The sequence below is a fragment of the Galeopterus variegatus genome, unplaced genomic scaffold, assembly GCF_000696425.1.
Source record: "Galeopterus variegatus unplaced genomic scaffold, G_variegatus-3.0.2 Scaffold2037, whole genome shotgun sequence".
Classification (NCBI taxonomy): Eukaryota; Metazoa; Chordata; class Mammalia; order Dermoptera; family Cynocephalidae; genus Galeopterus; species Galeopterus variegatus.
Window position 1 is genome coordinate 187,415 of NW_007728148.1, and position 13,730 is coordinate 201,144.

Consider the following 13,730-nt stretch of genomic DNA (forward strand, 5'->3'; position numbering starts at 1 on the left):
GGTCCCTTTGGGGTTGGGGGCTCTCCCCTTTCTTTTTTTTTTTTTCGGTCCGGGCGTTTTGTTTTTTTTTTTTTTTTTTTTTTTTTTTTTTTGTCTTTTGTCTTTTTCCGTGTCCGGCAACGGATCGCAACCCTCAGTGTTGCCCCCGCACCGGACCGGGGACCGGCAATGGGACCGCAACCCTCGGCGCTGCTCCCGCACCTCGCTCAGCCAGTGAGCAGGAACCGGTCCATATGTGGGATCCAAACCCTCGGGCGGGAGCGCCGCCGCGCTTCCCAAGCGGTGCACTATCCAGTGCGCCACCGGGCCGGCCCTGTGATTGCTTTTTAATAACCAAGTCTGCTGTCGTAAATGCAGCGCTGGGTTTGGCGTTATTTCAGAACTGTGAGGGTACCTTATGTGTGGCCAGGAGGGAGAGGATGCAGAATTGAGTGGTTAGCATGACTTCTGGTGGGTAGAACTGTGAAAACTGGCTGGGGACACGGGAAGCTCTGGGCTGTCCGAGCTGCAGCTTCTTCAGCATTGAGAGCTGGCTCCCTGCTGTGGAAAACGCAGTCTGGGTTCTGTGGTGTTCACTTAATTTCCTCTGGACAAACACTGAGATGTTCGCTCGTGTTCTAGGCCTGTGCTGGTCTGTGCCCCGAGTAACATAGCTGTGGATCAGCTGACCGAGAAGATCCACCAGACGGGGCTGAAAGTCGTGCGCCTCTGTGCCAAGAGTCGCGAGGCCATTGATTCCCCGGTGTCCTTCCTGGCCCTGCACAACCAGATCAGGAACATGGACAGGTGGTTGTGGAGCTGTCCCCACCAAGTTGGTCACGGGGCTGCTGTGTGTGGCGCCTGCTGACCACTGTGTGCTTACAGCATGCCGGAGTTGCAGAAGCTGCAGCAGCTGAAGGATGAGACTGGGGAGCTGTCGTCTGCCGACGAGAAGCGCTACCGTGCCCTGAAGCGCACTGCTGAGAGGGAGCTGCTCATGGTGAGCCTGCCTTGTGCTGCAGCTGGGACGGCCTGCGAGCCATGGGCATGGCTCTGGTTCCTCTGGGCCAGGGGACCTATTTGATATGTGAAGCGTACGATGGCACCTTTGGGTCAGTTTGTTTTGCATTTGAGAACTATGATCCCTCTTCATCTGCCCTGTCCATGCTCCCACAGTTAGGGACATTTTGTTGCCTGGAACACAGTTTTCCAGGTAGTTTCCACTTCCACCAGCCTCGCTGTGGCTGGCACCTCTGGAACCTGGCTCACATGCCTGGGAGTGGGTCCAGAACATTCTCTCAACCCACCAAAAGTGGAATCTCTCGCCCGAGGCTAGGTTTCATGGACTCGGTGCTACCCTTTAGAGGCCATTACACAACAGGAGCCATTTCTGTGCAGAGAGGTTGCCTTAGACAAGCACAACCATTTAGGAACTTAACGTGGTCCTAATTGTGGCCTGGACAGTGTATCTTGTCTGCATGGGATGGCTTGTTTTCATTGTTGTCAGGGCAGATGTGGCTCAGAACAACCTCTGCCTCTCATCTTGCCTGCCCCGACAGTTGACGGTGCAGGTGTCCTGACACCTCTGTACCCCTTTCCCCAGAACGCGGATGTCATCTGCTGCACATGTGTGGGTGCTGGTGACCCAAGGCTGGCCAAGATGCAGTTCCGCTCCATTTTAATCGACGAAAGCACCCAGGCCACTGAGCCAGAGTGCATGGTTCCTGTGGTCCTCGGTGCCAAGCAGGTGGGCCGCAGCCTTGTTTGAAAATCAGTGTGTGTGATGCCTAGTGCTTGAGGTTTGTTTTTACAAATGGGCTATGATGCTGTATGACGCCGCATAGAGCAAGGAGGAACGCACAGTGGGCCCTCAGAGGGGGGTCTTTAAAGGGTGGGCTCACAGGGCGCTCATCTGTGCCTGTCACCCTCTGAGCACCTTGGTGCTGTGTTCTGAGTGCAGGTTTAGTGCTGTGACCTGCTGTTCATGTCATAGTGTGTGGGGAGCAGATGTTGTACTGCTTGAGTGTGTGTGCCTGGGTGGTGGTTTGTGGACCCAGCGTCCTTGGTCTGCTAGTGGACACGCAGGCCGTGCCATACTTGAGCTTCTCTTGTGTGGGCCTCTCCCCACAGCTGATCCTCGTGGGTGACCACTGCCAGCTGGGTCCGGTGGTGATGTGCAAGAAGGCGGCCAAAGCTGGGCTCTCACAGTCACTCTTCGAGCGCCTGGTGGTGCTGGGCATCCGGCCCATCCGCCTGCAGGTTCAGTATCGCATGCACCCTGCACTGAGTGCCTTCCCGTCCAACATCTTCTATGAGGGCTCTCTCCAGAATGGCGTCACCGCAGGTAACGGCAGGGGCCTCTGTGGGGAAGGGGCATTAAGGGAATGTAGCCTGGGGAGGAGCCCTCCCATCAGTTTCTTCTTAAGTGGCTTTACGGAGCAATTACTCACGTCTGGGGGGATCTTTGTGTGAGGTCTTGGCAGTGTGGTCATGAGGGACCAAGGGTCTGCTCTGGAGTATAGGGCATCCCCAGGGTGTGGGCATGGGGAGCCTGTGTCCTCTGTATAATTCAGAGTCACTACCAGGGCTCCCACAGTCTTATACACAGCAGCAAGGACAGGCGTCGCGGAGCACCCTTCCAGGCCTCACTTCATGCTGGGCGTTAAGTGCTTTACAAAGTTATGAAGATCAGCTGTTCTCAAAACCTTCCCTGAGGTCAGACTACCCCGATAATAACACAGAGGCATTGTTTGCCCTTTTCACTGTGCTGCCGCTCATGCTGTTAGTGACCGGCTGGGGCCTCAGTGGGAGCCAGCACAGTGCCGCCAGACTGTGCCAGGACCTGCGGAGTCATCACCACCACAGGCTGCAGTAAGAGATGCCCTGGAGGAGGAAGTGCAAGGTATTTCTTTTACTAAAGCCTGCAGCACGGCCTCTTTACATGCAGTGTGGCAAGACGGAAGCCAGAGTGAGATGCAAGGTGCCTGAAGCAAGGACTCGCACACGTGCCCGGCTGTCTGTGCTGGGGGACACGCAGGTGGTGTCCTGAAAACGATCCAGGCAAACCTTTGGCGTCAAGGAGAACAGCTGGCAGTGTGTGTCGCCAGTGATAAAATCTGAGGATCCAAACGAAAATGAGAGTTCTGGAAAACTTAACATTGCCTACCATGAGTTTGGAGAATTCTCAGTGCTTAGTGACTTTTCTGATGAGATCTGTAGTGGTGACAGATGAGATGTTTTTATTGTCTGTGAGATCAGTCAGCCTTTAGAAGACCTGCTTGGCTAGTGGGCAGATATTTCCTGAGTGACCAACATAGGGTGTTATAAAGTTGTAACAGGGCCAGAGACTCCGCCTGTGGGTCAGAGGAGGAAGTGAGAAGGGTTGGAACTGGCCTGCAGGAAGCCCTGGGTTCAGCATCAGTGTGGTGTCAGGGACAGGGATCCACAGTCACCTGGACCTTCCCATTCTGTGGAGCCTGACTCTCCTCACCTTCGAGGGAGGTGCTACGGGAGACCGGCCAGCAGCAGACCTGAGGACCCCGGAGAGTAGAGGGAGGTGCGGGAGTGGGAAGCAGGACCAACTTGACTTGTTTTTTGGAAAATGTGGTTATTTTTCATAAAAGTTTAACATGTAATGAGTTTATTTTTAAATGAATTAATAGGTATTTAAATTTTCTTTGTTTTAAAATACTGCAATCCACATAAACAAAAGATGTTTCGACCTTCAACTTTTAAGAGTGTGCAGTGTTGGTGAGCCACTGACATGGGGTGTTGTCGGCTCCAGCAACCTGCCGTGTCAGCGTTGGTGAGCCCCACTGATAGGAGGAAACAGGCCTGGAGCTCACACCCCCATCTGGGGCCATGCTGCTGCCACATGGTGTGGGTCCTGGAGTCGCTGCTGCTGTTAACAGCACAGCAGCACTTGGAACACTGCTGTCACTGTTCCCTGGCGAGGCTAGAAAAGGCAAGGCCACGAAGGCCTGGCTTGTGACTGTGAGGCATCCAAGCACTGTTGGGAAAGGCCTGACTCAGACCCTGGCCGCCATACCTTTCCTCCTCCATGGCTGCCCCCCAGGATGGGAACTCGCAGAGCTGTCTCATCAGTGCGCAGCGCGAAGTTAGCACCCAGTGGGTATGTTTTATGAAATTTGTTATTGAAGTGTAAACGTGCTGGACCACACCTGTGCAAGCAGTGCCTGAACCCCAAACCAGGACCTGACCACCTCCCGGAGGCCACCTTCACCCCTGAGGGCACCCAGGTCTGAGTAGCATTGGAGCCACCATACCCACTGCTGAGGGCCCAGCGCCTGTGTTTGTCCAGGTGTCTGCAGCAAGCCCGCCTGGCTTGAATTCCATCCGTGTGTCTTGCTTCATTTTCAGCCCAACACCAGGGGTCACAGTGTGTCCTTGTGCCTCTGGCTCCCTCTGTCAGTGTTAGGCTAGTGCCCTGCAAAAACCCCACTTCACTCACAGTTTTTCTTGAAATTCCTGATGGGGTGGGTGTGGCACATGTCAGTTGACAGGCTGATTTTAAAATTGTAAGAAGTGCACAGGACGAAGAACAGCCAGGACGAGCATGAGAAACCCTGCAATGGTGGCAGCTCGCATCATGAGATGTCACGACTCCCCAGCTGCAGACACCATGGCACTGTCTCACCCACAATGGAGTGCTGAGGCAGAGCCACCTGTCCAGGTCCCTAATCGGTGACAGGCAAGGATGCAGGGCAGCAGGACGGGGTCGGCTCAGCAATGTCATACACAAGTGAGCTCCAGGGGCTCATGGATACTTTATGGCGCAGCAGTGAAGCTACTAGAAAAAAACAATATCTTTATGATCCTGGGGTAGGCAAGGATGTCTTAAACATACTGCAGGAAGTACTAGCCAACAAGTATTTGTTCAGTCAGTGAGCCAGCTTTGTGCCAGGCAGTGTGCTCGGAGTGGTCTCAATCCTGGGCGTCTTGCTCAATCCTGGGCGTCTTGGGCCAGGAGACCCACTCAAATGGCCTCGCCAGGCCCCACACGCCTGGGTCTCCTGCCCCGGAACCTCTACAAGGTGCACTGTGGTTTTAGTTCTCTAATGTGAAGTGTTGCCTGTTTGCCCTGCCCCAATGACAGCGGATCGTGTGAAGAAGGGGTTTGACTTCCAGTGGCCCCAGCCTGATAAGCCAATGTTCTTCTACGTGACCCAGGGCCAGGAGGAGATTGCCAGCTCAGGCACCTCCTACCTGAACAGGTGAGCAGGGTGTGCCCATAGCATCTGCTTCAGTATAGCTTGTTGAGTGGTCGCTGACCTGTTTTGTTTGTTTTTTAACATGGTACTGAAGTTTTTTTTCTTGCCATCCTCATCCCCATTAGTTCAGACTCTAAACCAATAGCATGTGGTCTCCACCTCGTTTTTCCAGTGCATTTGTTTTCATATGGGGTGGGTATTTTCTACATCCACCTGTGAGCCTTTTCTGTTCCTAATGGCTCCCTAGTAAAGGATGAGGAAGCACAGCTGTGCACACACTGGGTGTGGGGCAAGCGATGCTGGCGGGGCTCCACGGTGTTGCACTTATTCTGAGCTGTCATGGTGGCACTGTCACCCCTGGATTGTCGTACATTTACATCAGGCTGGAGAGGGAGCTGCCCCAGCACCTTCTGCTGCCCCCACCCTCAGGGCTAAGGGCCCCATGTGTGGAGCCCTAAAAGCCAATTTTTTAGGACGGAAGCTGCAAATGTGGAGAAGATCACCACAAAGCTACTGAAGGCAGGTGCCAAGCCAGACCAGATCGGCATCATCACGCCCTATGAGGGTCAGCGCTCTTACCTCGTGCAGTACATGCAGTTCAGTGGCTCCCTGCACACCAAGCTCTACCAGGTGCGCCATGCTTGCCCATGCACGCAGTCGGGAGGCGTTTCTGGGTTGTGCGGTAGATGTTGACCTTTAAGTTAGCTGACCTGAGGGCAGCCTGTCCCAGGCTGGGCTGACCTGACCCCAGACCATGCCTGGGCAGCCTCTCAGGAGGACATAAGATAACACATTACCAGTATCCCTGCTAGGGTCTTGCATGGTCAAGAATATGTTCCAAGGGTCAGAAACTCGGTCTGAAATTCGTGCATAGAAGTGTTTTTCTTAGGATATTTGAAACAACCCCAAGGTCAAACAGGGAAACAGCTGTTGCCAGCTGTACAGTGGATGTTATGCAGGTTGAAGATGGCGCTCACCACTTTACTAACACCTGGATGAGATGCCCACTGTGTGTGTTGCAAGGATGCGGGAGTCTGTTCTTTCTTCACATGGAATGAACCGGAATGCAAAGCCCGAGTGCCCACACTGCGAGTGGCTTCTTGTCTGCTCTTTGGCTGCTGTCTCGGTCTTTCTACATGAGTATGTGTGTTGTTGGAAAACAGATCACCCTGGCTGTGAAGAAAACAGTGCAGAAAAGTGGGGGGACGACAGCCTCCAGGCACAGCGGGCGCACCAGGCCCTAGGCATCAGGGACGTACCCGGAAACATTTCATGTGTTTTGGGGGGTCCTGGGAGCAGCCTGCTGGCTGATGACAATGCCGCTGCCCCTTTCAGGAGGTGGAGATCGCCAGCGTGGACGCCTTCCAGGGCCGCGAGAAGGACTTCATCATCCTCTCTTGCGTGCGGGCAAATGAGCACCAAGGAATCGGGTTTTTGAACGACCCCAGACGTCTCAATGTGGCCCTGACCAGAGCAAGGTACGAGGCTGCTCGCTGCCTAGTGCCACTGCCTCTTAATGTGTGTCCCACTTGGGCGGCCTGAGCATTTATGAGTCTGACGTTTTTTGTCGTATCCACTTTCTCTGGTTCTGGAATACAACTTTCCTGAAATGATAATAGAAGGGACCCCAAAAACAAGGTGGGCACTGTGTAGGTCCCCACATAAAACCAGACAGCAGCTACCCCCTGACCAACTGGAAGCCTGGGGCCTAGCCCGCGGCTCAACAGATCACACGGGAGAGAGCCGGTTGTTACTTCCTGCTCCTCCAGGTCCCAGTTTGTTTTAGTTTTTTGTGCCCTTTCTAAGGTGCTCTCATGTCTGGTGACTAATATTAGGTGGGGTCCCCAACACACAACCACGTGGGGGTGAGTTAGAGGAGCCAGTGCCCCATCCAGAGTTTTTAGGGGGCTGCTAATGCCCCAGTACCCGGGAAGCCAACCCTCAACTACAGGCGGAGACTTTGTCTCTGGGTTCATCTGCTCAGGTGGATGTTTGAGGGTGGGCTTCTCAGAAGCCTCCACAAAACAAACCCAAGGCAGAGTCAGCAGCTTCCGAGCCAGAGCCCACCTGCCTCCCTGCTTACCTAGGCTGTGCCTCTCAGCATGTTGGCTGGAGTTCAATGTTCTGGGCTGGGCCTGGCCTTTATGATGGGGCTCGTGGTCCCCCCAGAGCTCCTTCTTGCTGTGTGGGTAGGGGGCTGCATGCTTTGCAGTGACAGGAGAGCTTCCTGTGCCTGGGCTTCTGTGGCTTTGGGTTTGGAGTTTGGGCGGTCTTGCCTCCAGGACAGTTGTACATGATGCTCGGCTCACTGTGCACCCTGTACTCTTGTAGGTACGGTGTCATCATTGTGGGCAACCCAAAGGCTCTGTCAAAGCAGCCACTCTGGAACCACCTGCTGAACTACTATAAGGAGCAGAAGGTGCTGGTGGAGGGGCCCCTAAACAACCTGCGTGAGAGCCTCATGCAGTTCAGCAAGCCCAGGAAGCTCGTCAACACCATCAACCCGGTGAGCTCCGGCAACCACAGGCAGACTGGACAGAGGGAGAAGGGCTTGCTTCTCACCTCCCTTGTTTCCAGGGCTCAGTGAGCCCATGGGGGCCACGGAGGACACAACCCACGCACCCAGGAATTGGTGGTTGGGATCCTCTGGCCCCACCATTCCTGGGCAAGTGACTACCCCTCTTGCTGCAGCCCTCGTGAGCAGAGCAGGGCGGGGAGGGCTAGGACAGTGCCAAGACCCCTCTCCTCCAAGCCAGTGTTCTGGGAAGGCTGCTGTGAGCAGTGATGGGTGTGACTTGGGGGTGAGCACGAGCTGAGGGTGAGCCTGGCGCCAACATGAGTGGGTGTGATGGCGTGTGGAGACCATCTCCCCCAGATGACTCTCCTTGGGGAGGAGGTGGGAGCGCCAGCCTGAGCCCCCATTCCAAGTCTCCCAAGCCTTCTGCAGTGTTTTGACATTGGGCTTCCTGGGAAGCAAAGTTGGGTGGCCTGAGAGCCAGGCTCAGGGTGCACCGTGCTGCAGCAGGCAAGGATGTCTGGTATGCAGGGTGGCTGCGGGGGACTGGCAGGCAAGTCAGCAGAGCCTAGGAGCCTGCACACCCGCCACCTCTGAGGCCACTGGCTCTGTGGAAAATTCCACCTCCTGTTGAGATGACGAATTCCTCACCTATCTAAAACCTTGCAGGGAGCCCGCTTCATGACAACAGCCATGTATGATGCTCGGGAAGCCATTATCCCAGGATCGGTCTATGATCGCAGCAGCCAGGGTGAGTCTACATAGTGGGTGACCCAGCTGGCCTGTGTCCCCAGGCTGGGATGTTGACCTTTCCCACACCTGCAGCTTCTGCTATCCCTCCTTGGGTGGCTTCACAAGCTTTAGTGCACAGAAGCCTGCTTGACACAAGGAGCATTTCTCAGTATGCCTTGTCTGCAGTCAAATGATTGGTCTTTGATGGTTTCTAGAATCAAGACATTTCCTGAATGAGGCAGCTTCGTCTCATCTGCCTCAGAGTGCCCTAGCCCGCCACCCAGGTGGGGCAGTGCTGGCTCTGGGTCTTCCTGGCTTCTGCCCCCGCCTTTGGTCACCCTCTTACCAGCAGGTCCCACCGCAGCCCTCCTGCAGATCTCTCTGCCTTCCCAGTGCTTCGTGTGCTCTGTTCTTGGGGAAACTGGCAGGCCTCGGGGTCTGCGTCCTTCCTTCCTGAGGGGAGTCTCTCTGCGTACCAAGGCAGAGCCCCTGCTGCCTGGACTAATCAGTCTAGAAAGTTCCAGTACATTACCCACCGAGAGCCTTGCCCTTGCTTCCTGGGGTGCCTTCTCCAACATCAGCACCGTGCATGGTGTGTGTGCAACCTATGGCCTTGTCATTGTCCATCCCACCGGATGGGGCCCCTTGAGGGCGGCTGCATCAGCTCCTCAAACACTTGCCCAAGTGGCAAGCCCCTTTCCTGACCCCAGTGTTCCCCTGGGCTCATGCGGATTGTGCTCTTACCAGCAACAAAAAGTCTCGCAGCCCAAGTCACTGAGTAGCCGAGGGTGACCCCCCCCCGCCCCTGCTGCCCCCCCACTGCTTTTCGTTCCCCTCCCCTGCCCTCGAGGGCGGGGCCTGCCTCCCTCTGGCCTCCCCGGCCCTTGTGTCCCCCCAGACCCGGGAGTACTGGGGGCCTTTGCGGTTAGCACCCACCAGTTGCAGTTTGCTCATCACCAAGCTTGGGTGTGTTCTTGCTTTGGGGGAGCTTGGGGGCAGAGGGGCGTGTGTGTAGTATGAATATAAAAATTGCTATAAAGGGCCGGCCCGTGGCTCACCTGGGAGAGTGTGGTGCTGATAACACCAAGGCCACGGGTTCGGATCCCTATATAGGGATGGCCGGTTGGCTCACTTGGGAGAGTGTGGTGCTGATAACACCAAGGCCACGGGTTCGGATCCCTATATAGGGATGGCCGGTTGGCTCACTTGGGAGAGTGTGGTGTTGACACCACCAAGTCAAGGGTAAAGATCCCCTTACCGGTCATCTTTTTGTTTTAAAAGAAAAAAAGGTGGGTTTGTCTGGGGGGAGGGGGTTGGTTTGTTTTGGAAAACGCAGTGTGGTTTTCAATTTCTAGGCTCCTGTAAACCAGTGATTCTTGGTAGAGTCCCCTGGGTGCTCCTAGGCACTGGCCCAGGCAGGCTGCTGCAGGGTCAGGACTGAAGTGGAGAATCTGCGTCTTTCACCCCAAGCAATGCCAGGCAGGCCCCACAGTGACAGGACAGACAGCCGACTGGGGCTGTCCCACCTTGTAGGAGGTGATGATGCCTGCCATCCTCTGTGTCTTGCAGGCCGGCCCTCGAACATGTACTTCCAGACCCACGACCAGATCGGCATGATCAGCGCCGGGCCCAGCCATGTGGCCGCTATGAACATTCCCATCCCCTTCAACCTGGTCATGCCACCCATGCCGCCACCCGGCTATTTTGGACAAGCGAATGGGCCTGCTGCGGGTGAGCGTGCCGGTGTTGGGGTAGTTCCCTGCCCAGCCCTGGCCCCAGCTGTGGTCATGCTCATATGTGAGGCTCAGGCCTCCTTCAGGTGACACTGCATTGCTGTCTTTCAGGCCGGGGCACCCCTAAAGGCAAGACTGGTCGTGGGGGACGCCAGAAGAACCGCTTTGGGCTTCCTGGGCCAAGCCAGACCAACCTCCCCAACAGCCAGGCCAGCCAGGATGTGGCGTCGCAGCCCTTCTCCCAGGGCGCCCTGACACAGGGCTACATTTCCATGAGCCAGCCCTCCCAGATGAGCCAGCCCGGTCTCTCTCAGCCCGAGCTCTCCCAGGTGGGCCCCCTTAATCACACAAAATGCTTAGCCACGGGGCCCAAAGTCTAGAACATTCTGTATATGACACTGCTCTTCCTCAGAGCCTGGGCAGCTAGTCTGGCCCATGACCCCTGTCTCAGTTTTCTGTCCCTGTGCTGGGGTAACCAGGGTGGGTCTTCTACCACTTAGGCTTGAAGGATGGGTTTCTCCAGACTCTTCTATGGTACAGGTAGGGTGGCCGTGAATGCCCTGGGACTGTGGGTTGTTCACTTGCCCAACCTTGTCTTTCAGGACAGTTACCTTGGTGATGAGTTTAAATCACAGATTGATGTGGCGCTGTCACAAGACTCCACATACCAGGGAGAGCGGGCGTACCAGCATGGCGGGGTGACGGGGCTGTCCCAGTACTAGAAGGCAAGCCCACCATGGAGGGGGTTTTCACCAAGGACCTGGAATTCTGGGGAAATTCTGCAAATGTGTGCTGTGGGTGGTGGGGTCTCACGCCCCCGAGGGACCAGCTTGTCCTCTGACCATCACTGTGGGTCACAGTGGCTTCATGCACACCTCCCCACTGGGATGCTGGGGTGGGCCTCAGTGCCACACTGCTGGGTGCAGGGGCAGCGCGATGACAACCTCAAGCTCCTGGCCTGCACTAGCTGGGAGCTCCCAGCCCTGTAGTCTGACAGCCTCCTGCCCTTCCTCCCTGACAGGTGGCAGCAGAAGAGCTAAGCTACCTGGCTTAGTCCATCAGCATCTTATTCTGGGTAATAAAAAATAAAAATAAATGGATACCTGTTTTCCACTGCTAAAACTGAAGCACCACTGTGTGAGCAACAGGAGAGGGAGAGGAGCGACCGAGGGAGAGAGGAGGAGCCAAGACGGCGAGCGCCCACTGCTGGCACGCGGCAGCGGCGGCGGCGAGAAGGAGAAGGGAGAGCGGGAGGTGGGGCCGGCCCCCTGGAGCCCCTGCCCAGCCCGCTGCCTGCGAGGAGGCCCAGCGCTCGCTGCGCCCAGCCTGCGCTGCCACCAGGGTGGAGGGAGGAAGACCCTCATCTCAGAGTAGCCCTTTCCTCTGTTCTTTTGTTCTTTTTCTCTTTTATTGAAAGGGGACTACATTTTAGCAGGAAAAAACTTCGCCTTTCTGTGCCCAAGTAGGCTCCTTACAGGCGGCGGCCGGCCGTGCCGGGCAGAGCCCCGTGCCAGTGCAGGTTCTGTCCACGCCGAAACCGCCCAGGTCACGCTGCCTGTGTTCTACGAGGGTTTTCATTTAAAGAAAATGTTTTGGGTCCTGTTTGTCTTTTTAAACATTCTGTCAAAGGAGTACTGAAAAATATACTTTCCTAAGTTTGTCTCTACATCTTAGTGGTGGACCTGGAAGATGCAAGAAGTTTCCAGAAACGAAGTTTAAGCAAGCCAGTGCAACTGGAGACTAGGATCAACACCTGTGATGCAATCTCGAGGAAGATTTTTGTTTTAAGTTTTAGCTTCCAGTGGCTTCACGCTGTAGGGCATCAGGCCGGTGAGGGAGTGGCCCCACTGGGATCAGAGTCTCCACGTTCTCCACTGGACTCTGAGAAGCAGAGCTGCTTTCTGTGCAGTGGACTTGGCGCCGGGTTCTGGCCACCCCATGAGGAAGGTGCTCGTGGCCCCACTGGGAGGGGCCTCAGCCAGGACTGGCTGTGAGGCCAGGGGTCGGGGAGGGGCTGGCAGCTTCTCCCCCCAGGTGGAATGCAGCATCTGAGAGTGCCTGTCTCCCTCCCCAGGAGGCACCCACAGTCCCTGTGGCTGGTAGCCACTCTGAGTGCCCCACCCCCCACCCCCAAGCCCCTACCTTCCAGCAGAGCTTTACTAATGTGGGGTGGTTGCTGCTTTTTGGGGGGAAGGGAACTAATCCAGAAATAAGTTGGCTCTGTGCTGAAGGGGCTTGAAAGAGAGTTTATCAGTTGGTGGGGGGCATCTGCCTGGGTCTGGGTTTTTATTGGAGGAGTTGCTTTAGTAGGGAGAGCTGCCCCCAGCTCCTTGCATACCACAGGTTGGGGTGTCAGCCTCCCTGGCAACCACAAAGTTGAGGACTGTTCTCTGCCTACCCGGGCCCTGGTGACCCCCCCAGCTTTTCCCTCCCCATGCAGTTGTCACTGGCCCTTATGCCAAAGTCTCCAGATTTTGGCTTCTACATGGGACAGGGATGCACAGGCCACCTTCCTTCTGGTGAGGACTTATTTATTACCATTGCTGTAGGCCTTTCAGTTCCCCCCTTTCTTTGGTAGGCCGCATAGAGGCACAGGTGTGGGTGGGTGTCCGCCGTGAGCCCTCCTGCAGCACCCCCTGTCCGTGGGGCTGGGATGCTTTGCTTCTGCCTCGTGCCCTTGCTTTGTTCTCTGCCTTCCCAGCAGCGCTGCTCTGCGCTTCACAGATTGAGGAGCATTCACACCAAGGCAATGTAACTTCTGATTTTTGGTCAATTTGTTTTAAGCTTTTTTGTCACCAATAAAATATTAATAAACAGTTCTTGTGTTCAACAGGGACTGGATGAGTTGCAGGTGGGTGGGAGGGCACTGGTTGGACGGGGTTCTCCTGGCTGGTGGGGGTGTGGGGTTAAGGGAGGCTGGCAGGCATCTGGGGGCCTCTCCACGTCAAAGCCCAGAAAAGCCAGGGCACCTGAAGGGGGTGGGGCTGTGACTCTGGGTCCCTCCTGTGAGCAGCACCTGGTCCTGAGGGGTGGCTACTGGGGTGATGGTGCCACATGTTGGCAGGCAATCCTGGAGGGGTGCTAGGGACCCGGCTCAGGGTGGGCTGGGCTGCTGATGCCACCGTGGGATCCCCACTCACCGCCTGCCCCACCCTCAGTCACAAATGAGGCCATGTCGTCCCCACCCCAAAGTGACGAGATGACGAGACCAGCAGAACAGACCACACGGTGTTTATTGTTGGGCCCACCCCGCCCACCCCGGGTCAGCGGCAGCCGCACTCGTCCACCACCATGTCCTCGTAGTGCCGTAGTACCACGTTGTCACTGTTGTCAAAGAAGAGCACGGAGATGGGCGACAGGCGTGCGGGCACGCAGCAGGGCAGGCTGGCGGCGCTGGGGGCGGCCGCGTGCATGAGCGCGCGCAGCACGGCGTGGTTGAGCGCGGGCGGCCCTCCGGGACCCGGCAGCGTGGCGGGCAGCGGAGCACTGGCCCTGGCAGAACTTGGCCAGGAAGCCCCGCGGCGCGATGACCCAGCGGTG

The 13,730-nt window shown here is 56.2% G+C and overlaps 2 protein-coding genes across 2 annotated transcripts in view; one reads left to right on the top strand and one right to left on the bottom strand.

Moving 5' to 3' along the window:
• The window catches only part of UPF1 (UPF1 regulator of nonsense transcripts homolog (yeast)), a 31,422-nt gene extending 18,402 nt beyond the window's left edge, over positions 1 to 13,020 (top strand). Inside the window, exons 13-25 of the mRNA XM_008580166.1 lie at positions 622 to 786; positions 865 to 979; positions 1,583 to 1,726; positions 2,110 to 2,323; positions 5,096 to 5,213; positions 5,684 to 5,840; positions 6,546 to 6,688; positions 7,542 to 7,716; positions 8,395 to 8,476; positions 10,027 to 10,188; positions 10,302 to 10,519; positions 10,793 to 10,915; positions 11,212 to 13,020. Of these exons, the coding sequence (XP_008578388.1) occupies positions 622 to 786; positions 865 to 979; positions 1,583 to 1,726; positions 2,110 to 2,323; positions 5,096 to 5,213; positions 5,684 to 5,840; positions 6,546 to 6,688; positions 7,542 to 7,716; positions 8,395 to 8,476; positions 10,027 to 10,188; positions 10,302 to 10,519; positions 10,793 to 10,912 (1,813 nt within the window). The 3' untranslated portion in view covers positions 10,913 to 10,915; positions 11,212 to 13,020. The remainder of the gene's footprint in view (positions 1 to 621; positions 787 to 864; positions 980 to 1,582; positions 1,727 to 2,109; positions 2,324 to 5,095; positions 5,214 to 5,683; positions 5,841 to 6,545; positions 6,689 to 7,541; positions 7,717 to 8,394; positions 8,477 to 10,026; positions 10,189 to 10,301; positions 10,520 to 10,792; positions 10,916 to 11,211) is intronic.
• Positions 13,021 to 13,404: 384 nt separating this feature from the next.
• GDF1 (growth differentiation factor 1) overlaps positions 13,405 to 13,730 on the bottom strand; it is a 2,195-nt gene continuing 1,869 nt past the window's right edge. The window contains 2 exon segments of the mRNA XM_008580167.1: positions 13,405 to 13,669; positions 13,671 to 13,728. Coding sequence (XP_008578389.1) covers positions 13,454 to 13,669; positions 13,671 to 13,728 — 274 coding nt within the window. The 3' untranslated portion in view covers positions 13,405 to 13,453.